This window comes from Ambystoma mexicanum, chromosome 11, assembly GCF_040938575.1.
Source record: "Ambystoma mexicanum isolate Mex_15411 chromosome 11, UKY_AmexF1_1, whole genome shotgun sequence".
Taxonomy (NCBI): domain Eukaryota; kingdom Metazoa; phylum Chordata; class Amphibia; order Caudata; family Ambystomatidae; genus Ambystoma; species Ambystoma mexicanum.
The window spans coordinates 18,417,686-18,442,748 of NC_090934.1; the positions used below are offsets into that span (position 1 = coordinate 18,417,686).

Here is a 25,063-nt window from a genome sequence, read left to right on the forward strand (position 1 = left end):
ACTTATGGATGCTCCCCCACCTGAGGAACCCTATGTCACTTATGGATGCTCCCCCACCTAAGGAACCCTACGTCACTTATGGATGCTCCCCCACCTAAGGAACCCTACGTCACTTATGGATGCTCCCCCACCAGAGGAACCCTACGTCACTTATGCATGCCCCCCCACCTGAGGAACCCTACGTCACTTATGGATGCTCCCCCACCTGAGGAACCCTACGTCACTTATGGATGCTTCCACAACTCAGGAAACCTACGTTACCTATGCAGGCTCCCCACCGGAGGAACCCTACGTCACTTATGGATGCTCCCCCACCTAAGGAACCCTATGTCACTTATGGATGCTCCCCCACCTGAGGATCCCTACGTCACTTATGGATGCTTCCCCACCTGAGGAACCCTATGTCACCTATGCATGCCCCCACTTGAGGAACCCTATGTCACTTATGGATGCTTCCCCAACTCAGGAACACTACGTTACCTATGCAGGCTCCCCCCACCTGAGGAACCCTATGTCACTTATGGATGCTCCCCCACCTGAGGAACCCTATGTCACTTATGGATGCTCCCCCACCTGAGGAACCCTACGTCACTCATGGATGCTCCCCCACCTGAGGAACCCATGTCACCTATGCATGCCCCCCCACCTGAGGAACCCTATGTCACTTATGGATGCTCCCCACCGGAGGAACCCTATGTCACTTATGGATGCTACCCATCTGAGGAACCCTATGTCACTTATGGATGCTCCCCCACCAGAGGAACCATACGTCACTTATGGATGCTCCCCCACCTGAGGAACCCTATGTCACTTATGGATGCTCCCCCACCTAAGGAACCCTACGTCACTTATGGATGCTCCCCCACCTAAGGAACCCTACGTCACTTATGGATGCTCCCTCACCAGAGGAACCCTACGTCACTTATGCATGCCCCCCCACCTGAGGAACCCTACGTCACTTATGGATGCTCCCCCACCTGAGGAACCCTACGTCACTTATGGATGCTTCCACAACTCAGGAAACCTACGTTACCTATGCAGGCTCCCCACCGGAGGAACCCTACGTCACTTATGGATGCTCCCCCACCTAAGGAACCCTATGTCACTTATGGATGCTCCCCCACCTGAGGATCCCTACGTCACCTATGCATGCCCCCCACCTGAGGAACCCTACGTCACTTATGGATGCTCCCCCACCTGAGGAACCCATGTCACCTATGCATGCCCCCCCACCTGAGGAACCCTATGTCACTTATGGATGCTCCCCACCGGAGGAACCCTATGTCACTTATGGATGCTACCCATCTGAGGAACCCTATGTCACTTATGGATGCTCCCCCACCAGAGGAATCATACGTCACTTATGGATGCTCCCCCACCTGAGGAACCCTATGTCACTTATGGATGCTCCCCCACCTAAGGAACCCTACGTCACTTATGGATGCTCCCCCACCTAAGGAACCCTACGTCACTTATGGATGCTCCCCCACCAGAGGAACCCTACGTCACTTATGCATGCCCCCCCACCTGAGGAACCCTACGTCACTTATGGATGCTCCCCCACCTGAGGAACCCTACGTCACTTATGGATGCTTCCACAACTCAGGAAACCTACGTTACCTATGCAGGCTCCCCACCGGAGGAACCCTACGTCACTTATGGATGCTCCCCCACCTAAGGAACCCTATGTCACTTATGGATGCTCCCCCACCTGAGGATCCCTACGTCACTTATGGATGCTTCCCCACCTGAGGAACCCTATGTCACCTATGCATGCCCCCACTTGAGGAACCCTATGTCACTTATGGATGCTTCCCCAACTCAGGAACACTACGTTACCTATGCAGGCTCCCCCCACCTGAGGAACCCTATGTCACTTATGGATGCTCCCCCACCTGAGGAACCCTATGTCACTTATGGATGCTCCCCCACCTGAGGAACCCTACGTCACTCATGGATGCTCCCCCACCTAAGGAACCCCATGTCACTTATGGATGCTCCCCCACCTGAGGATCCCTACGTCACTTATGGATGCTCCCCCACCTGAGGAACCCTATGTCACCTATGCATGCCCCCCACCTGAGGAACCCTATGTCACTTATGGATGCTTCCCCACCTGAGGAACCCTATGTCACCTATGCATGCCCCCCACCTGAGGAACCCTATGTCACTTATGGATGCTTCCCCAACTCAGGAACCCTACGTTACCTATGCAGGCTCCCCCCACCTGAGGAACCCTATGTCACTTATGGATGCTCCCCCACCTGAGGAACCCTATGTCACTTATGGATGCTCCCCCACCTGAGGAACCCTACGTCACTCATGGATGCTTCCCCAACTCAGGAAACCTACGTTACCTATGTAGGCTCCCCACCTGAGGAACCCTACGTCACTTATGGATGCTCCCCCACCTGAGGAACCCTATGTCACCTATGCATGCCCCCACCTGAGGAACCCTATGTCACTTATGCATGCTCCCCACCGGAGGAACCCTACGTCACCTATGCATGCCCCCCCCCACCTAAGGAACCCTACATCACTTATGGATGCTCCCCCACCGAGGAACCCTACGCCACTCATGGATACTACCCCCACCTCAGGAACCCTACGTCACTTATGGATGCTCCCCTATCCATGAAACACCATGCCACTCTTGGGTGATCCCGCACGTCAGGAACCCTATGTCACTTATGGATGCTCCCCCATCCGAGGAACCCTACTCCACTTATGGTGCTCCCCACCTCCGGAACTTATGGATGCTCCCCCACGAGGAACCCTATGTCACTTATTGATGCTCCCCCACCGAGGAACCCTACGCTACTCATGGATACTACCCCCACCACAGGAACGCTACGTCACTTATGGATGCCCCCCACCTGAGGAACCCCATGTCACTTATGGATACTCCCCCACCTCGGGACCCCAATGGCACTTATGGATGCTCCCCCACAACAGGAACCCTAAGTCAGCTATGTATGCTTCCCCACCTCAGAAACCCTACATGACTTATGGATGCTACTCCACCTCTGGAACCCTACGTCACTTAGGAAGGACCGGACAGCTAAAATGTTTACCTTGTGCTTGGTGAGCTGCACCTTAATTTTGTCTGGATCATTGGAAATTTCCACATCTGAGTCAAGACGGTTCTCTGCATCTTCCAACCAGTCGATGAGTTTCTTCCAAGCCTCATGGAACTAGAAAAGGATAAAAACAGTTTAGCCAGCATCTCAAGCCACAGATTGCCACAGGTTGAGATTCTATCCAATCCCCAGAGTGCCGCCGCCTCCTGACCACAACACACCTGCTTAGCACGCTTCCTGGCGTCATCCAGCGCCCGGCCCCTCTCCACAGATCGCTGAACCACCTTCTCCCATCGTGACTGGACGCTGACCAGCAGGTTCTTAATAAGAACCACATCCTGCTTCTGACTGACAAACTTCAGCTGGTTCCCCATTTTATCCAACTCGATGATGTGATCGCGTTGCTGGTTGACCTCGTTCACAAACACCTAAGATGGTATAGTAGAGGGTTATGCAAACTACCAACTCCCAGAACAAGAGAGATACAGCAATTGCAAAAGCACTCTTGGTGCCAGGAACCAGAGGGTTATTCAAATTCCCCACAGCCTCTGGACTCCCAGAACAGAGGGCAACACAAATTCCCCACATAAACAGAGGGTTATGCAAATTCCAAACTCCCTCTGGGCTCCAGGAACCAGAGCGTAACACAAATTCCAAACACCCTCTGGAGTCCCAGAAAAGTGAATTACGCAAATTCCAAATGCTTTCTGGACTCCCATAACAAGAGAATTACGCAAACTCCAAATGCCCTCTGGACTCCTAGACCAAAGGGTTATACAAATTCTATACGCCACCAGTACTTCCAAAATGGTATCCACCTGTTACTACGCTTAGATAGAAAACGTCCCTCACTTCGCCAGGCATTTGTTTTATATTTACTTCTTCATCTCTTTTCTTCATCGGCATCTTCATATTGTGAAGGTGTTCAAGGCATGTGGTTAAGGTTAGCTAAAGGTTAGGACAGAGGTTCAAGGGGATGCAGGAGTAAAATATGGGTTCAAAAAGAAGGAGGGAGGAATACAGGGTGTCTCCTCCTGTAATGACGAAGTGAAACCAGGGAAAGTGAAAGACAAGAGAAGTAAAGGTATACAGAAGTAAATGTGACTATGTGAATGTACAGAGAAGTGAATGCAGGGGAAGTAAAGACATATATCCCGCACAACATAGGGTCATGCAATTTCCAAATGCCTTCTAGACTCCCAGAACCAGAGTGTGAGGAAGTACCTGCAACAGACGGGAGGGGAGGAACCGACAGCTCCCACAGAATGGGCAGACAGGGGGAACAAAACAAAGACGAGCCCAGCAAAAACACCAGAAGCAGAAGAACCGCAGCAGAAAGCTACAGCATGGGTAGTTACTCACCATGTTGGGATCCCAACCCGGTGCGGCGGACGTTCCAGAGTCGCCAGCCCGGGCTGGCAGAAGGGCGGGAGGACTGGCAGGAGAGTGCCCGCGGTCGACATAGCCCGTGGCAGAGGTCGGGCGGAGCCTGGGAGCAAAATCGGGAGAGAGTCTGCGGCCGGCGCAGCCCGCGACCAAGGGCGGGTGGAGCCTCAGACGTCAAGACCCGCCCATATGCACTCGGGTCCCGGCGGCACATCAGCAGAGCTGACGAAAGTGCCGTAGGGCTTCCCCCTATGCTGCAGGGGCAGGCGGAAGTGACGGTGGGGAATCCCAGTCTTAAGGGAGGGAGGCAGGCCAAGGGCTTCCCCACCAATGACAAACGAGTTAGGCATGAACACTCCTGATTGGTGGGGCTTTGAAACCTGGGTGGAATACAAAAGCCCGCCGATTCTAACAAACGCTGTCTGTCACATCCACAGGACGCCGAGATGGAGAGTTCAGTCAACCCAGAGTGGTGAGCCTATCCGGATATCACGCATTAAGAGACAGTCCCTTTATTCAGGAAAGCACTGGGGAAGAAGACCCCACGGTGAAGGAAACCGCCAGAACTTTCAGTTAATTGACTTTTGATCTAAGTTACACAAGAAATAAATATTATTTCAGCAACTCGCCTTGTCTCCAGCCTCATAATTCCACACAGAGGTATACACACATTCCAAACACCCTCTGGACTCTCAAAACCAGAGCTTGATGGGAATAATCAGAAAAAGATCCAAGGATGATGGGGGAGAAAAACAGCACCAAACCACAGAATGAAGAAACTTAACAGAAGTAGCACATACAAGGATGAGCTAAAACAGAGCGAGACAATAATATAAAGAAAAAAAAGGACAAAGACGATGAGTGTAGGAATGTTTATTGAACACGCTCCCATTATACAGAGGGCTGTGTGGGTCTATCCCAAGCAGAGGGAAAAGACTAAGCCCCCACATTAAGGAGGGAGGATGTGGTGGGAGGGTGCGAGTATCCCAAGCAGGGGCATACAACTGCCATTCCCACATTACAGAGGAAGGATGTCATGGAAGGGTGGGAGTATCCCAAGCAGAGGCGTAAGACTGCTCCCCCTCTCCATTACAAGAGGAAGATGTTATGGGAATATTCTAAAAGCAGCATAAGAATGAACCCCATTATAGGGGGAGGATGTCTGGGTCAATCCCATACAGAGGAAAAAGACTGCACTCCCCACATTACAGAGGGAGGATGTGTTGGGAGGATGTCAAAGGATTATCCCATGCAGGGGCATACCACTGCTCCCAGCATTACAAGAGAAAGATGTTAAGGGACTATTCTAATCAGAGGCAATTGACTGCCCCTCTCCTATAGAATGTATGGAAGATGTAGTGGGTGGGTGTTAGTAGACCAAGCAGAGGAATACAAGAGGAAGATGTGGTTGTACTATTCTAAGAGGCATACGACTGCCCCAGCACATTACAGAGGAAGGATGTGGTGGGACGGTTAGGGGAGTTTTACTAAAGTCTACCTGGAGGCGAGACTCTTTAAAGCTATCCCTTGGTGTACAGGTCCCCAAATCTTAGTATATGTCTGTACTACCCAAAGGATTGGTAGAATGGCAGGAGGATGTGAGCTGTAGGTAAGTACAGTGAACTCAGTCAATATATTCGCCCAAAAACACTTACACACTGGAAGTTATAATAAAATATACGTTTATTTTATATATGCAAGGTAAGTTAATACTATAATAGACTAATCAACAAAATCAGAAAACATAAGCAAAACTTTTTACAGATTCAATAGTAGTCGCTTCCACAGACAATTGTTACAGTTTAAATGACAGTTTCATTTGTTTGTAAAGTCACTCAGACAAAGATTTGTTGAAAAGAAAAGGGGTTATTAAGTACTAGCAACAGTAACCTAATTCTCGGCAACACTTTTCAAGGCTTTGCATGCGTTAGCAGTCCAAACCCTAACTAGTCAAGCATTCATCAAAGTCAGTTGAGAGGTGCAAAGTCTTATGCAGCAGCAGAAAAAGCAAAGTTGTAGTTACTTTAGACAGAAGACTTTAGTGGGATAGAAAGGTTTGTAGAGACCTTGTAAAGGACTCCATATAGGTTCACAAGCTGTTGATAACCCAAACACCTGATATCGCACTCCAGTCACACTGGAGCGACTATTCAGCTTGAGGTAAGTACTACTTTGAGCCCCACAGTACCATAAGGTATTTAAAGAAAATGTAGCTGGATTGTTTCCTGTGTAGCAGTGATGGACTGTCTCCTGTTTCCTCAGTCTGGTTATGAAAGGCGGGACTCTGGATGTGATGTTGCAGCAGCAGTTGCGAGAAAGGACGCTCAGCAAGGATTTTGCCAGAAAATGGCACTAAAAAGAAGACCGGGCCATTTTGACAAAATGGTCACCCATGGGTGCTATACTGCAGCTGAGGATTCAGCCTGCAGTAGAAAAGCACAATGCAATGGTAGGAAAAGTAAAACACTGCCACCAGCCATTTAAAGTAGGAAGGGTAACAAACAATTTTACACAAGTAGGTAGGATACGGGGCTACTAAGTAGCCCCCCCAGCACTCCACATAAGATGGTGTGTGCTGGACCTACTAAGCAAAGTCAATTTCACTTACTATTCTTGGGAACAGTAGCTCACACAAGAAAAGGTATTTACACCTTATGAGAAATCTAAAGGATTGCTCTGTGACAATGCACTGAAGGTGCTGTGTGTCGCCATACAAAAAGTAGATGCCCATGGAGGTTGTCAGACTCCAAAAACAAAGGAAACACAATTCAAATCAGGCCAAAACACATGAGACAGTGAGAAAAAGGGCTCACTCACTCCAGGGTTAAAATTAAAAAGTCCTACAGTCCAGCAAAAGAGCTGGGGGTCTATAAGGTGGGAGGAATTCAGCACTAAAATGAAATTTCTCCCTAACGGGCACCACATCCTTGGAAAGGTGAGCAGGGCACAACATCCCTGGGACGGTGAGCAGGGCACAACATCCCTGGGTGGGTGAGCAGGGCACCAGATCCCTAGAAACGTGAGCAGGGCACTACATCCACTGGAGGGTGAGCAGGGTACCATATCCCCGAGCGGGTGAGCAGGGCACCCGATTCCTGGGTGGGTGAGAATGGCACTTTAGCCCTGGGCAGGTGAAAATGGCACTTTAGCCGTGGGCGGGTGAAAACGGTACTTTAGCCGTGGGCGGCTGAAAATGGCACTTTAGCACTGAGAAGGTGAGCAAGGCACGATATCCCTGAGCGGGTGAGGAGGGTACCAGATCCCTGGGCAGGTGAGCAGGGCACCAGATCCCTGGGCGGGTGAGCGGGGCACCAGATCCCTGGGTGAGTGAGTAGGGCACCACATCCCTAGAAAAGTGAGCAGGGCACTACATCCACTGGAGGGTGAGCAGGGTACCATATCCCTGAGCGGGTGAGCAGGGCACCCGATCCCTGGGTGGGTGAGAATGGCACCAGATCCCTGGGTGGGTGAGCAGGGCACCAGATCCCTAGAAATGTGAGCAGGGCACTACATCCACTGGAGGGTGAGCAGGGTACTATATCCAAGAGCTGGTGAGCAGGGCACCTGATTCCTGGATGGGTGAGAATGGCACTTTAGCCCTGGGCGGGTGAAAATGGCACTTTAGCACTGGGAAGGTGAGCAGGGCACCAGATCCCTGAGCGGGTGAGGAGGTTACCAGATCCCTGGGCGGGTGAGCAGGGTACCAGATTTCAGGGTGAGTGAGCAGGGCACCACATCCCTAGAAACGGGAGCAGGGCACTACATCCACTGGAGGGTGAGTAGGGTACTATATCCCAGAGCTGGTGAGCAGGGCACCCGATTCCTGGATGGGTGAGAATGGCACTTTAGCCCTGGGCGGGTGAAAATGGCACTTTAGCACTGTGAAGGTGAGGAGGGCACCAGATCCCTGAGCGGGTGAGGAAGGCATCAGATCCCTGGGGCAGGTGAGCAGGACACCAGATCCTGGGGCAGGTGAGCAGGGCACCAGATCCCTGGGTGGGTGAGCAGGGCACCACATCCCTAGAAACGTGAGCAGGGCACTACCATCCCTAGAAACGTGAGCAGGGCACCCGATCCATGGATGGGTGAGAATGGCACTTTAGCCCTGGGGGAGTGAGAATGGCACTTTAGCCCTGGGGGAGTGAAAATGGCACTTTAGCACTGGGAAGGTGAGCAGGACACCAGATCCATGAGCGGGTGAGGAGGGTACCAGATCCATGGGCAGGTGAGCAGGGCACAAGATCCCTGGGCGGGTGAGCAGGGCACCAGATCCCTGGGCGGGTGAGCAGGGCACCAGATCCCTGGGAGGATGAGCAGGGCACCAGATCCCTGGGAGGATGAGCAGGGCACCGGATCCCTGGGAGGTAAACAGGGCACCAGATCCCTCGGAGGGTAAACAGGGCACCAGATCCCTGGGAAGCTGAGCCGTGCACTACATCCCTGGGAAGGTGAGCCGTGCACTACATCCCTGGGAGGGGTATGAGCAGGGCACCACATGCCTGAGAGGGTGAGAAGGGCACCATATCCCTGGGAGGGTGAGCAGGGAACCACATCCCTAGGGGCGTGGAGGGGGCAGGAGCTGGGCACCATATTCCCAGAGTATGAAAGGAGTAGTGAGATCAGGGAAAGGAAAGAGGGAGTACATGCATGAGAGAACAATCCAGGGTGTCCGTTACCAGAACAAGAAAATAGCATTTTCTTTCGAGAAACCTGGGAAGTGGTAGCTCATGACACCCCGAGAAGAACCCCGGAGGGAGTCATATTGATAAGGCTTTTGCCTTTAGGCCATCACCAAAAGCTAGCATTAGACACTAAGTGTTACTGATGGCTAGTTGGGAAATCTGGGGGTTAGACACACTGGGTTTAGGGTGGGGTGGAACCCAGCGGGAGAGTAAGGAAAGCCAATTAGAACCTCCAGCCCAAACCAGGATTAGAACAAAAATAGTGATTTTAACTACAGCTCGAAAATAAAAATCCTATGGCTGGCAAGGATGGGCAAAATAGACACACAACAGGCAAAGATGGAAAGATAATGGGCCCATCAGGGGGCAAGAGTAGGAATAGATGAAGCCTTCTGAGTCAAGGACAGGCAGAGAATCAAGCTAAACTAAGGCAGGCAGTCAATAGGCACAAGGCAGGACAAATATGAGCACAACTTTGGTTCCCGACACATTACAACTGTTGGAAGACGCTTACCTTATGTTCATCAATCTGGAAGAAGACTGTGTCCAGGATGAGGCTGGCCGGGGGTGTCATGTTCAGGTTCTGCTCTGCCTGTGTCAGCCAGTTAATGAAATCTTGGAGAGAATTCTGGAACTCGCAGGCCAGAGCCAGCGCGTCCTCCAGCTTGGACTGAATCAAAATGAGAGGAGACCAAAATTAGCAGCCAGCCAAGTAGGGGCGCACATCCGCAGGAAGGTGCATAAACTGGCAAGTATGAGCTCACAGGAAGGCAGGTTGGGGGCACAGACTAGCAGACAAGGGTTCACAGGAAAGCAGGAGTGGGGCTCAAATTTGCCAGCATGTGCTCGAAGCAAGGCAAGTGAGGGAAGAGACGGACAGGCTTGTGCTCACAGAAACGCAGTTGGCAGCACAGACTCTTCCTCACAGGGAAGCACAAGAGGGCAACTGACCAGTACGCATGTGCTCACAGAATGACAGGTTGGGGTGTGGGGAGCACAGACCAGTGTACACACGTGTACACACGTGTGTACACACACACACACACACACACACACACACACACACACACACTTGTGTGTATCAGGCCCAGACAATCCCAAACCCAGTCCTTAACAGTTCAGTTACACAAAGGTACTTGCCTTGGAGTACAGGCCGGATTCTGTGAAACTGCATGCCCTTACATGGAGTTTCCTAAACCGAACGGGCAGGGAGAGGGCCAAACAGCAAGATGGCCAAAGGTTAGCAAAGGTTTTCTTTTGGCAGCTTTCCCTCCATTGGAATCAAGGGAACTCGCAACATTTTGCTACGTCTTGAAATCTGTCCTGACTTTGGATGTAACGACATTCTGATTTACTTTATTTGCAGAATTCTTTTGGGGTCATTTGTCAGCCGTTGTGGCTACCAGTACAGTGGGACCGTGTCCCCTTTTTGAGATTCCTTTAATGTTTTACTGTAGACACACCATCTTAAATGGGTAACTTTTTTATTTCCCCTGGGCACTTTTGCATTTTACAGCATAATGCCATTCAAATGACAAATACATAAAATAGGTTTGTATGCTTTTTTCACCCTGTCCTTGGCCATCTTGTCCCTTGTCCTGCTTCCTGACTTATCAGGTCAGGAGATGCACTATATGGCTTCTGGGCAAACACTCAAGTTTCCCGGGGAAAGCGCTAGTATGTGCACCCTCGCCGGATGTGGGGGTTTTGACGGTATATGAGAGTGAGGTCAAGATTGTATGTAGTAACCCTGTGGGAGACTACACCAGCCTTGTCCTCTTGGCAACAGGTAACCAAACCTTTAGTATAGGCCTGTACTACACAAGTTGGTAGAGTGGCTGAGCAGCCAGGCTTATCTCAAAAGGGGTCAATGTGAGCTGTAGGGTTGCAACATAGAGTTTCACAGTGGCATGTATTCAAATAACACTTATATTCAAGGTTTCTTGATTCAAAAATTATTTATTAATATAACAGTCAGTTTTAAAATAAGCCTTCTTTAGAAGGGAGCAATTTGTTAACAATATAAATACACTTCAAAATACACTCCTTCAGTTCAGTTAAGTAGATACCCTTTTGGGATGACACACAGATTCTTCCTACACCCCAAGGTGACTTCAATTGCTAGGACACTGTGGACATTAATGTATCACTTTTAACACTTAAATGGTAATACTGAAGTTGTGGCAAAAAGGAAAAGGTTAGGGAACAATGGATAACAAGTTTCTCAAACAGGTAAGTACTTTTGAACCCCCCAATGCAAAGTAGATTAACCCTTTCCCAGCTATACAAGTAAGGTATGTATCACTTTTGGAGAGACAATTAAACACAAAGTCAGAGGGTGAGAAGAATCTGCAGGGAGCCAGGACAGCCAATGTCAATTGAGCAAAGTCTAGGGGAGCTGAGGCACTTCTTGAAGGTATGTAAAAGTCTTGCACAATGTTAAAGAGAGTTTTGTTGTAAAAAGAAATCACTGTTGGGCCACAAGCTGGGAGTCTTGTGAAGGGCAAAGCTGCAAGCAACTCTGCAAAGAGCAGCCAATGCAAGTCTCCAGTGAGCACAAGCAAGCTACACACAACAAGAGGTAATTACCCCTTAGTTCACAGTACCTTAGGTCTGAAAAAATGGTTCCAGCTGGCTTCTGTTCCTGTTGTAGTTCCTGCAGATCGTGTTGTTACCGGGCCTCAGTCGTGGGGACAAGAGGGAGGACGTCAGGGGAATCCTGCACTACGATTCGAAGGTCGGCAGCAGCAATGGGTGCAATTCAGACCAGCGGCACTTCGCTGTTTCAGCTACTCGCAAATAGCACCACCGCGTTTCTTGGACACCTTGTGGACTTTCCTTTCTTCTGGGTCCAGCTTTCTGTTGAGGTGGCTCATGCTTGGTCAGCCTTGCTCTAGGGAGTCCGGAGGATCTTCCTGAAGCTCAGGTCCGGCTTAAAAACGGTGCACTCAATTCTGGTGTTCCTGGCCCCTGGCACTCGATTCCTGCAGCAGCAAAGAAAGTACAGCCAGCAGAGATAGGGGTTTCAGTCGAGTTCGTCGTGGGGTCGATTGGGGAGAAGTCGTCCTTTCTGGGCTTCTCTAGTCGATGTCGAAATTGGATCTTCAGCACTGCAGTAGGGCTTCACCAGGCAAACCAACGGTCCAGGAGGTGCAGCAAGCTTCTTTTCCAGTTTCTTTCTTCGGTTCCTTCGTTCAGTGGTCGACTCGCCCTTCCTTGCAAAAGACCTCACCTTTTATGCAAGTCGTTCCCATTCATTCGCAGCTTGGCTGTCACACAGCTGAGTGGCTGTCCTCTAAGGACAGCCAGCTGGCCAATCACCTTTGGGTGCATTCCTGTAACCAAGGAGAATAAGCACAGGGAGTTTCGGGCACCTCCCTTGCTTCTTGCCCTGCCAGACACGCTGGAGCCAGAGGCAGGCTTCACCGGTGAATCCCGCCATAGAACAAAGGGACCAAATCTGGTTTGGCGCTCAGAGTAAATCTCAAGAAGGACCTTTCCAACAAGAAATGGCAAAAAAAGAAGACCGGGATCATTTTGACAAAATGGGCACCCATGGGTGCTATACTGGGGTTGGCAATGCAGCCCGCGGTAAATACACAATGGTAGGAAAAAGTAAACCACTGCCACCGGCCATTAATTGTAGAAAGTGTAACATAAAAATGTTACATGAGAAGTTGGACAAAAGGGATGCTAAGCAACCCCTCCAGCAACCTATTGTAAGATAGTGTGTGCTGGGTCTAGAAAGTTACAAATATAAGTAAAGTCAATTTCACCTTATTGCTATTGGAAACAGTAGTTCATCCCAGAGAAGGTGTGTAAACCTTTGGGAAATCTAAGAGACTTCCCTGTGTCACTGCACTCAAAGTGCTGTGTGACACAATGTAAAAGATGATGCCTATGGAGTTTGTCAGACTCCAAAACCAAAAGAAACAGTGTTCAAATCAAATAAAAATGCATGCGAGAGTGAGAGAAAGGTCTCACTCTCTCCAGGATATAAAGTAAAAGTCCTAAAGTCCAGCAAAGTAGCTGGGGGTCTCTAAGGTAGAAGGGAATTAGCACATTTCTGAGAATTCTCCCCAACAAGGTCAGACACGGATGGTGTACAATGAGGCTTCGATTTATTGTTATAGGGTCTGTTGACAGTCTCTCAGGAAGAGTCGTTTGAACTCGAAATACGCCAGACAGTTTGCAAGAACTTGCATGTCATCACAAAGAGTGAAAAACTGTGTTTTAGAATTTTGTTGTTTATAAAACATCCTGTTATAAGCATCATTGTTTAAAGTACAATTAATGTTACGGAACATTATTTGGACATTAAAGTTAAAAGGTCAATTAAATGTCCATGTTATTTAAAGGAATGAATGACAGTGTATATTATTTTAAGATTGTTGATTACTGATTAATGATAAAAGTGCAGTGTGTGACAAATGCTTGTCGAACTGATCCCAAGCTCTGTTGCATCTTTAACTTGCTGACAATCCCTACTGAGTATAAATATAAAATTACATGAATTTTAGAAAATAGGTTTATTTCTAAATTAAAGTGAGCAGGTACTTCCTTTGTATTGTGGTTGGGACTGTCTTATAAGAACCCACATTGCAGCCAGGGGACGTCTGTTGCTGGGCAGGTGTGGAGCAAAAGACTGTTCATGATTGGACAGCCCTGGCCCGTTTGAATGGTGCATATCCTTACTGCTGGTGGGCAAGGGCAGCCCCGGTACAAATGTGGTATAAAGGTAGGAGCAGTGAAGCTATTATGGAGATTGTCATTTGGAGCTAAAACCTCCTACAAAGAGGAGCACCCACTAAAGATCCGAAGACTGACGTTGAAGCCAGCCTGCATTGCCTCTTGCCAAATTGCAGTGAAGCCCTGCCTCTCTGCATCAACCACCTGAAGACCTTCATCGGTGCCTTAACCCATGGGCTGGTGGAACCAACCAGTCCAGATCCCTGCACCAAGATCTGTCATTCAGCAGATTTCCGGAACCATCCTATGGACTGACCAGCTGCATCCAGAGCATGCCAGATGCATTGATCCCCATTCTGAGTTTCGAGTTGTGGCCCAAGACCTGTTCTCCTGCAGCTCCTGCTCTCCATCACGAAGAGCAGCCTTACTGGAGCAGAGTCCTTGCTACTGCCACAAGGTTCAACTGCCGCCCATGATCAGGGAGTTCAATGCTGCTGACCATATCAGTCGTGTCCCAGTGTCCACTATAGCCGGGAGGAATGAGATGTTCATTTTCCCGAGGTGCCTCAGTTGTCAAGTTTCAAGGTATACAGAAACGCTTCAGAAGAGCACAGAACCGCAGACTAGCCAGACACAAACCAAACATCTACCACTGCACCTGTGGCCCAGTGAATCTAGGAACTGTGAGAAACCTGACAGTGTGCTCCCACCTACTCCCCCGGGATCCTCTAGTAAGGTGGCCAGGGAAGGGACATCACTTTTGGATCCCAACCCTGGGGCTGGACAATCGAGGGATATCACTTGAGTGGATGGTCATGGGGGATTGGGAGGAGAACATCTAAGGGCGAGACATGGTATTCCCCCTTTTCCCATTGTACCTCAAAACCCTTTCCCCCAGCTTTCATGGGTTATTTCCCAACCCAACCCATTCCATCCCTCCCTCCCCATTTCCAACAAATACTGTGAGGAGGAAGAGGCAACTAGGTGTAGTGAAGATTTCCTATAGGAATAACATGGGGAGTGTAAGGGAAACCGGCTGTAGGAAGAACTTAAGTTGTCCGATTGATAGTCAGGCCGAGTCAGGAATTTACTAATAATCACTCACACTGGACTCCACTGTTTTCACAACGATAAAAGGTGCAGTCTTTTTCGAGAGAAAGAGCGAGCTGGGGACGTTGTCTGGACCAGAGAATCCAAGGAGCAGAGAGCAGCAGAATCAATGGCCCAGAGGAGACACTGGCCCGGTGTTGATGAGGGGCTGCAGCATGGCTAGGGAGCTGAGTCTCCAGGGAGCCAGGGCAAAGCACCCTGCAGGCTGCCATTGGGGGCCAGAACATTGCTCGGTTCATGGGACCTGTGCCAGCCCCAGCGGTGCCTGAGGGGCAGGTGGTGAGACCCTGACCTCAGGCCCGTACAACCAGAAGGGACCGCTTGTCAAAGCGCTGCTGCCCGGTTGAGTCTCGTGAAAGTAAGAGAGAGAGAGAGAGAGAGAGACTCCGGAGCATGCGAGTGACTGAAGCAGAGCGAACAAAAGGAATGCATAAAGCAGCACAGAGCGGAAAAGAGGAAAGAAATGAAAAGAACTAGTAAAGCAATATAGAAGGAAAGAAGAGTGACGAAATTAAGAGAAATAAACGCAGAGCACTCAAGCGGCGCAAAGTGAAAGAACGGTAATAAAGAGGGCGCAAGCGAGTTAAAACGAGCGAGAAAGGTGCAAGCGACCCACCAGAGTGGAAAGTGTGCAAGGGAAAGCTGAAAAAGGTACCAGTGGGCAGAGTAAGGTTGAGAAAGTGCCAGGGACACAAGAAGGACAAAGAAGGTGTAAGTGTGCACGGAGGAAGTTAAAGAAGGTGCCATTGGGCACAAGAAAGAAATAGAGAAAACAGAGGGGAACAAGAAGGGGGTGCAGAAAGCACCTGAAGGCTAAAGGTTAAGAGAAGGAAAAGCAGGAAATAAAGAGAGGGATTAAAGCTCGGAGTGGTCACGCTTAGGAGGAGCAAAGAACTTGGCATTTTCAAAGGTCTCTGATGCTACCCCTTGAAAGAATTGTATATGAAAGAAAGGAACATTCTGACAAACTGAACTCGTATTTTGAAAGACCAAGAGGGGCCTGAGCTTGGGGAAGGGAACCCTGAAAGGCTTAAGAGCTCAACTTGTATTTTAACGTGGGAGAGGCCTAAGCTTGGGGAAGGGAACCCTAAAATGCCTATCAAAGTGTAATCTTGATTATTTTGTGTTAGTGAAGGAATTGAAACTTGGGGCAGGGAACCCCAAGACACTTAAAGAAGAACTGTTTTTTTGGATATGTGTTGAATTTGGAAGGACTAAAGCTTGGGTAAGGGAACCCCAAGGCATTAAAGAGGTTGCCATTGTTTGAACCATGGAGAAGGTCCCATGAATAGTCCCTTTTTGATTGAATCAAAAAACAGTCCATAGGCGCCCCTCGGAGAGAACGAACACGGTTAAAAGACCTGTTCTTTTGGGAAGGTATCCACTCGAGAGTCCGCAGCCACACTCTAGCTCACTGTACCTTTCACAGAAAGGGAAATATCCATTTCCAGATCAGTCTTTGTTCCGCTCACATGGGCAGTCCAGCACCGAAATGTTATGGGAATTCTCTTCTGAACAAGAGTACCAACAGCAACCCCATACACGTGTTTCAGCCTTATTGGGCCTCATCAGGGAGGTGGAGCTGTGCGCCTCTGAGCACAGTGAGCAAGGGGTCCACGTCTGGATGACCCTAGGAAACTTAGGGTGACTAAACCCAAGTCCCTTAAACAATCAAAAAATAGTCCTTTTTGATTGAACTCATTCTTTTGAAGCTGACCAACCTACACCTGGTGAGAAGACCAACTGAAACCAATCCTGGATTCCCATTTTTGTTGGACCACCACTTTTTACTTTTGAAAGACTTCCTAACACATTTTTGTCAAAGACTGAGGGCAAGCATAGGTTTAGACGGACAGATTTTTTATTTTTTACTTCCAGACTTCGACGGCCTCTCTTGATACCATGCCTGTCTCTCAGAACACTCGGGGTGGTTTTTAGTTGTATTGGAATAATTGTGTTAAGTTTGCAGATTAGTTTCAACCCCTCTAGCTAGAAGGATGAACAGTTGCAAACTCCCTCACCCTAACACTCCCTTGCTTAGTTGTGTTGTGATCGATGACTGGCCAAACAATCTCCACCCACCTCCCTACCCCCAAAACTCCCAGTCTTCCCCTAGAGTGGTGGGATTGGTAGAGGACTCCTAATATTGGCCATTTATATTTGTTTCTTCCCTACTGAAATATTGCAACTACCTGTTGGCTTTGTCAATACCTGTTCTTCATTTCTACCGACTTCCAACTCCCTGCAATGGGTACTTACCTCCATATTTGACTCTTTGGGGCACCAGGCCTACTTTCCCTAGCAAGTAAGGACTTCTAAAATGATTAGGGCCTTATTTTACAAGAGAGGGCATGTTTTCCCATTGCTTTTCAACTGTTTCTACGCACTGTACTGCCCACAGTCAATTGTTTCCTTTCTGGGCTATTCCTACTGTTTTAAAAGTAAGTTGTGAGTGATCTCCAGGCAGATCTGTGTGTGCGGGTAGAGGGGTGTGGGGTGGAATTATTTAGTTAAAAGTTACTTACCTGTGATTTTACATGTCTAGAGTGTGCTTAGGCCTTATAAATGTGCCATTTTTATACATTCTGTACAATTTGAGTGATCTGTGTGTGCCTCATTGTACCATTGCACGCCCCCATATCGCCTGAAGTCTTGCCTTACTGCTCTGCTGCACTACCTTGTTTGAGTTGGGCAAAAACAAAGTCTAACGACCCTGTTCACTAACTAGGGTGGCCTCTCAGAACAATCCCACAAGGCTGCTTTTGAAAATCCATCTCAACAGTTTGCTTGATAGATAAAAGACGGTCCCACGAAGAAGACAATGGTGGACGCCACCCTGCACGGTCCAAATGAACATTAAAGGTGGTGTTTTGGGGAGTTCGGCAAGTACCATTCGACTGATTTTTTTAAAATACCAAACATTTGGAGCAGGGGTTGTGGGGGCGTGCCCCGCTCACCATATTCGGTATTTTTGGGCTTGGGAGTTGCAAGGGTTTCCCCCGCTTCATGAAAATTGGAGGCGGGGCAACCGAAAAAAAAATTGTAAAGGAAAAAAGGGGGGGGCCTGACCTGGAGCGCCAGCGATGAGGCAGCTCCACTCATGGCCTCCGCATGGGCCCGCGGCAACAAGCTATTTTCTCCTGGTTTCTACTATGCCCGCCATGAACACCGATATACTATTGCAGTGGAACATCCCCAACACCATTGCCTGCAACCTGGGAGCTTAACGCCCCCAGGATCGCTGTAAACGCGGCAAAAGAAACGCTCCTCTGGCGGCCGGCACTGCAACCAAGATGGCGGACGCTCCCCTGAGCCCGCGCTTCGGCACCCTGCCAACTCCTCTTCCCCAGCGTGCGGCAGACATCGGAAATCGGAGCCTCTCCGGTGTGCTTTAGGGGGGCGCCGACGACCCCTGCCCTCGCCCGCCCAGGAGCCCAGCCTACTGCCCGCCATTGGACCTCGCCCAATGCCTCAGTGAGACTGCCACCAGCATAATCCACGCACCGGGCCCCCGGGAGCCTGAGCCGAGGAGCTGAACTTGCTGTACGCCATTCTGGAAAAGGCCCCCCCCCCCACCTACCACTCATGGCACGGCCCTCGCGAGGGGACAGTGCTCCACCCAGTTAAGCCCTGTTGCTCTCTAACAAACGTGGCAGGCCCTGCTTTCTCCTGCATCAAGGGCTTTGGGGACTCTCTTTTTTTCCCCGCTGGCTCCATTTGCCTTTGGCTGTCCTTTGGAGGTCTCCCCTGCTGGGGCCCGCAATATCTGCCCCCCCCAGCGGCCTGCTAACCCACGCAGATCTATGCTGCCCCCTCCTACTGGGGCTGTAACGCCTCCCTTGCCTTCCTGGGGCGCCCCTGCCCACTTCCCTTCTTCGCCAGCCGGGGAGAGCATGCTACCGCCAACTGCATACTGGTCTCTACTGCAGAGGGCCGCCTGGAGATCCGTGGCCACCTCGCACTGTGAGGCCGCTCCATTGCAGCGACCTACGCCGCCTCCTGAAGGCCTAGAGGCTCTTCCTACCTACTCAACCTCCTGGGGCGCTCCAGCCCACTCCATCCCCGCTTGCCTCGGCTTGCCCCTCACTCTGAAGCCATGTCCAAAGCATTGAAGTCCTCCAAATCGGCTGACATTTCCTCCATGCTACAGGCTTTGGAAAAAGGAAAGAAAACAGACCCCCCTAAACTTACACCTCCGAAGGCGACCGACGACAAAGGGACGCTCGCAACCAAGGAGGACCTCCAGGCCTTCATGTCGGACATCAAATCAGAATTCAGAACGTGCATGACGGAACTCACTGCTAAATTGGAACAAACTGACCAAAGGGTCAGTAGCATTGAGCAGAGGATGGGGGAGGCCGAGGACCTGGCCACAGATCACTCCAACTCACTAACGGAGATGCAGCGCACCGTCCAGACATTAATGGAGAGAACCGAAATTCTCGAATTTAAACAGGAAGGCATGGAAAACCGCTCCCGCCGCAACTACCTGCGCATCCGAGGGGTGCCTTCATCAATCCTTGACAAGGAGCTCCCTGAATATCTAAGTACCTTCTTCCAGTCCCTATTGCCGGATCTGGACGAGGCCCAACTTCCACTTGATCAAACCCATAGATTGCGCCCCCGCCAGGGAGTGAACACAGACCCCCCTCTGGACGTAATTACAAGAGTCCACTTCTACACCACTAAGGAGGCCATCGCAGCCATGGGCCCAACAAAGGATGAGCTCTCTTTCCACGGCGTCCCTCTGCAGATCTTCCAGGACCTCTCCCCTCAAACTCTCCAGAAGCACAGGATGCTTCGCCCACTCTCGCTCTTCCTCCGAGACCAACAGATCCGCTACCGGTGGCTCTTCCCCATGGCGCTGTAATTTTCGTATAAAGGCACCTCCCGCACCATCAGACACCTTGATGACGCATCATTGATTCTCCGTCCGGACTCCCCCGGGACCTTAGACCGATCCTGTCCGGGCCACAGGAGCACAGCCCCGAACACTACCTACCCCAAAACCGAATCGGGCCCCCTGGTCCAGAGTGCAGAGAAACCACAAACCCAAGTCACGTGCGAGGACACCCGCACAGAACGCGTAGCATTGGACCCACACAAACTTTTTGAGCTTGCGTGGACCCCATGCGGTCCACACCCTCCTCCAAGGCGGATGCTACCACCTTACCCTTGGAGAAACTTTCAACCATGTTGGTTCTGTCGGACGACGGCCTGGGCAGCCAGGGGTCATGCCGATAGTTTAAAATCGGCCCCCCGGTTCGCATTTTGGACCTCCCGTTGGAGGCAGTTGTTGAATGCTCATATCTCCCGTTGGAGAACAGTTTTAAAACCTTCAACCACAGGAGACCTAGAAATAGCTATGCTCTCACAGCTATGGCTGACTTGATCCCCTCCCAAGCTTCCCCCCCACAGCAAGCGGATCCCCTGAGCCAGCTGCCACATCTAAAACTCAAGTTCACCACCCTGAACGTTAGGGGCTTGAATTCCCCCCTGAAGAGAAAATCCATTTTGCAAAGGCTACAGAACGACGGGACCTCGATCGCTTTCCTGCAAGAAACTCACTTAATCCCAACAGACTTCTCTCGCTTGCGAAATAGACTCTTTCCACTACAATTCTTTGCTTCCAATGGAACTAAGAAGGGAGGCGCGCTATCCTATTCGCGAAAGATCTGAGGCCCCAGATCCTGGACTCGCTGCGATGTTAGGATGGTCGCTTCATCGCGATAAAATGCATCGTCCTTGGTCAAATTTACACTCTCATTTCGGCCTACGCCCCGAACGAACACCAAGAAGGCTTCTACCAAGACCTGGAAGACTCTCTCCTCCCATTCATTGAGGGGCAGGTTGTCATGGGAGGGGACTTCAAAGGAGTCCCGGATCCCCTCAAGGACAGATCCCATCCCCCGACATCCAGAGATCTGAAGTTGGCCACTGGCCTGCTCCACCTGTTCCGCGCACTGAACGTTGTGGACTCCTGGAGGGTATTGTCCCCAGATGAGAAAGATTTTACTTTCTACTCGTATGTGCATCGCACCTTCTCCAGAATTGACCTGCTCCTGACCGCCCTGCAGATCCTGACATTCACGGACGATATGGCGATTGGCCCCCGGATCCTCTCGGATCACTCTCCAGTCACACTAACCCTGCTGGCCCATGACCCGGAACCCCCTCCTCGCCGCCAGTGGAGCCTATATGACCCTATTCTGGGGGACATGGCAGTGAGAGACTCAATCGCCAGAGCAATAAAAAACTTCTTTGCAGAAAACCGTGACGAGGGTACTTCCCTGGCCAACACCTGGGACGCCACGAAAGCAGTGCTCAGAGGGGAATTGATCGCCCAAGGCACCGCATTTCACAAAAGAAAGCAGGTGTCCCGGGCCGCCCTGGAAACCGAAGTCTGTAAAGCTGAAGCCACCCACAAAAGAAAGTGCTGGGCCCCTAAATCCTACAGGGTCCTGCAAATGGCAAGGAAGAGACCTGAAGCGCACTACGCTGACGCCACAGCGAGCCTACAAACGAGAACCAAGCAATGGTATTATGTCAATAACAATAAGGCCAACAAACTGCTGGTTAACAAGCTGGCCAAGGAGAAGAGCAGAAATACCATCCTGGGCCTTTGCGACCTGCGGGGGGGCGATCCACTACACGGAAATCGAGAAGCTAAGCCTGGCGGCCGCCCCCCGCTCACAAATACTGACGGCAGCCCCAAGGGTCCCGGGTGAGCAGCGCGCATACATCCAAGAGGCGGCCCCCCCACATCTGACCCTGGCAGCCAGGGAAGAACTCGAAGCGCCCATTACAACCGAGGAAGTGGAGGCAGCCATCAAAAGCTTGAAAAGCAGAGCCCCATGCCCGGACGGATTCTCCACCCGCTTCTACAAACTCTTGCAGCCCCAACTAGCGGCCCCCCTGGCCTGCCTCTTCAACTAATTTGTGGCCACTGGGACGATCACCCCAACGATGCAGGAATCCATCACTGTCCTCATCCTCAAGCCAGGAAAGGACCCCCAAGATATCAGCTCATATAGACCCATCTATCTGTTGAATTTGGACGCCAACATATACTCTAAGGTCCTGGCCAACCGTCTTGCACATATCCTTCTGAGCATCATAGACCCAGATCAAACAGGGTTTATAAACTACAGGTCGACAAAAGATAACATCCGCATGGCACTGGACCTAATAGAGATCGCCAATCGGGACTCCCAACAACTGGCCCTACTGGCGCTAAATGCCACTAAGGCCTTCCATAGGGTGGACTGGTCTTACCTGCGCCTCACCCTAGAGGCTTTCGGCTTTGGCCCGACCTTCGAGAAGATGATCTTCGTGAGCTACCAAGCCCCTAAGACCAGGCTAAGAGTCAACGGCCGCCTATCGGACCCAATCCATCTCACATGCGGGACAAGGCAGGGATACCCATTATCCCCGCTGCTCTTTGCTCTGGACATGGAGCCGCTGGCTCGGCGAATCCGCAAAAAACCCCGGATCAGTGGCATGAAGATTGGCTCCGAGCAACATAAAGTTGCTCTCTACGCAGACTATGTTCTGCTAACCATCACGAAAATCGAAGGGTCCATGAGGATGACCCTGGCTGAAATCCACGGCTTCGGGAGGGTATCGGGATTCGCCATTAATTTCCAAAAGTCAGCAGCACTCGGAATGAGCCTGACCCCAGCCGAACGTGAGGCCTTAGAGGAACGTGGCCTGTTCCAATGGATCACCCACTCGATCCCCTACCTGGGGGTCTGGATCCCCGCTCACCCAGCGAAGGTCTATCAGGCTAACTGTCGCCACTCTTCGAGGAACTGGAGAAGGACCTGACCCGCTGGCAATCGCAAGAAATCTCCCTGCGAGGCTGCATCAAGACATGTAAAATGAACCTACTCCCTCGCTTCCTCTATGCCTGCGCCTCCCTCCCAGCCCAAATTCCGCTCCCCCCCCTACAGCGGCTCCAAAGGAAGATGGTTGACTTCATCTGTAAAGGGAAGAAAGCACATATCCCTCGAAGATCCATGATGACCAGCACGAGACTGGGTGGATTGGGGGGCCTGACCTCCAAAAATACCAAATGGCAGCACAGCTAGCCCACCTTCAGGCATGGGGGCTCGCCACGGGGCGGCCGAAATTCGTGGGGTTTGAGCAATCCTGCCTCCCTCTCCCCCTACGCTTACTCTTGTTTCTCCCTTCCGCTTTACGCCAGAGCTGGCCGGGAGTACTGACTGCCACAAAACAATAGATAAAGGCTTGGGAGTGGGCACGCAGGCATCATGGCGTTCCAGGAGACCTGAGTGCACTCTCTCCAATCTTCCTCAACCCAGCTTTCTCCCCCGGAGCCCATCCAAGGAACTTTAGGAACTGGGTCGCAGGAGGCCTTGAAAGACTGGGGCAACTCTTTGATGGGGACTCCCCCCTAACCGTTGAACGATGTAAATTGGCATTCCAGCTAGCAAAGACAGACAGATACTCCTACGCCCAACTCAGGCACTGGTGCTCCCACCTCCGGACATGAGCAGCGGCCACGAGTGCCCTTACTCCACTGGAGCTAACAGTGAACGACCTCCCGGCCCGGGGAAGATCTCAGCCCTTTATAAACTGCTACAAGATGACCCTTTCCGTTCCAAGCCCTCCTATATGTCCCAATGAGAGATGGATCTTGGGCATGCCATAGAAGATCATATGTGGGTGGACATCAGCATCTGGTCCAGAACGCGCACAGCATCCCACTGCATCACCAACCGGGAGTGCGCCCATAAACTGCTCCTGCAACGGTATTACCCCCCCTGCGCCTCCATCACTTCCAACAGGCCCTGGATCCTCAATGCTGGTGTCTCTGCGGCCTCCCCGGATCATACTTCCATATGCGGTGGACCTGCCCCAGAGTACAGGAGTTCTGGTCTCACTGCCTAGCCACTATATAGGACGTCACTCAGGTGACCATTCCGCTAACGCCTGAGCAACTTTTCCTGGGGATCTATATGGCCAGACATATACCCGAGATCAGGGAGCAGAGCGTCCCTAATAACCCAGTTTTTGCTGGCAGCCAAAATCACGGTGGCCCGCACTCGATGACCCTGTGCTGGGTCAACCTCTGGGATATTCTGATAGCTGAGAAGGTCACGGCAGCTAAAGCAGGACTGCTTCATCGATTTATGGACATTTGGGCACCAGTGCTAGATTAGGATCAGAACTTCCCGGCCCTGACATTCAAACCACGCCTGATTGCCAGAGCCCTTCACTCTATGGACGATCCGTCGCCGCCGCCGGACCAGGCCGAATGAGACCCGAGAATGGTGCCCACCGTGGAACATTGGAGGTGCGGGGAGGGTATTCTGTGCTTTATATGTTTTGAGAAGCTATAAGTAATGTGTGTTGATTTATAAATAAACAAATTTAAAAAAAAGGAAAAAGGGAGCCTGCAGTGTCGGATCCGACCCGCATTAGAGGGACTGCAGGGGAAGCAGCAGCGGCCAAGCAGGCAAGTAGGGGAGGGAATCGGGGGGTGGTGAAAGGTACATTTTGGGTTGTTTGGCTGAAGTGCAAATCGATTCATGGCAGAATGGACTCTGTCAATTCCACTGCGAATAATTACACTTCAAACGACCCAGATCAGTTTTGGGGTCCCAAACTGCTTGGGTGACGGCAACTTCTTACACTAAGGCAGATGACCAAGGCAGTAAAATGGGAAGATGGCAGTAAAATGTCATAAAGACCCAGGACAAGTGTCCAAGTCCAGCCACAGAGGGGGACCACGTGAAGATGGACAGCCCCAGAAGGATGTTCTCCAGCCAAAAATCAGAACCGGAGCTAAGGTAAAGCCACACAAGCGCAACGAGTAGGGCCAAACCGGGTCTAAAAAATCAGAAGAAGCTACTTGGTGCCAAAATCTCCCAGTAATTAAGTAAACTACGAACTATCTGACTGAATTGAGGGCAGGAGCAGGCTGTTCCCTAGACATACCTACACATTCAGGGGCGGGATTAAGCCAGCTCTCCACTCGCACACCAGGGACTCTAACAAAGGTTTTGGAAGACAGCCGAGCAGGGTGGCCCCAAAGCCTGCCTAACATTTAGGTACCCCCCTACAGGATGTGCAATGGGAGAGGCCCAGTGG

The 25,063-nt window shown here is 50.9% G+C and overlaps 1 protein-coding gene across 20 annotated transcripts in view; it reads right to left on the reverse strand.

Moving 5' to 3' along the window:
- MACF1 (microtubule actin crosslinking factor 1) overlaps positions 1–25,063 on the reverse strand; it is a 1,825,008-nt gene that overhangs the window by 204,035 nt on the left and 1,595,910 nt on the right. For all 20 annotated transcript variants that reach the window (XM_069622429.1, XM_069622430.1, XM_069622431.1 and 17 more), the window contains 3 exons: positions 9,663–9,818; positions 3,302–3,508; positions 3,075–3,194 (listed from right to left, as the gene is read on the reverse strand). In XM_069622429.1, coding sequence (XP_069478530.1) covers positions 3,075–3,194; positions 3,302–3,508; positions 9,663–9,818 — 483 coding nt within the window. The remainder of the gene's footprint in view (positions 1–3,074; positions 3,195–3,301; positions 3,509–9,662; positions 9,819–25,063) is intronic.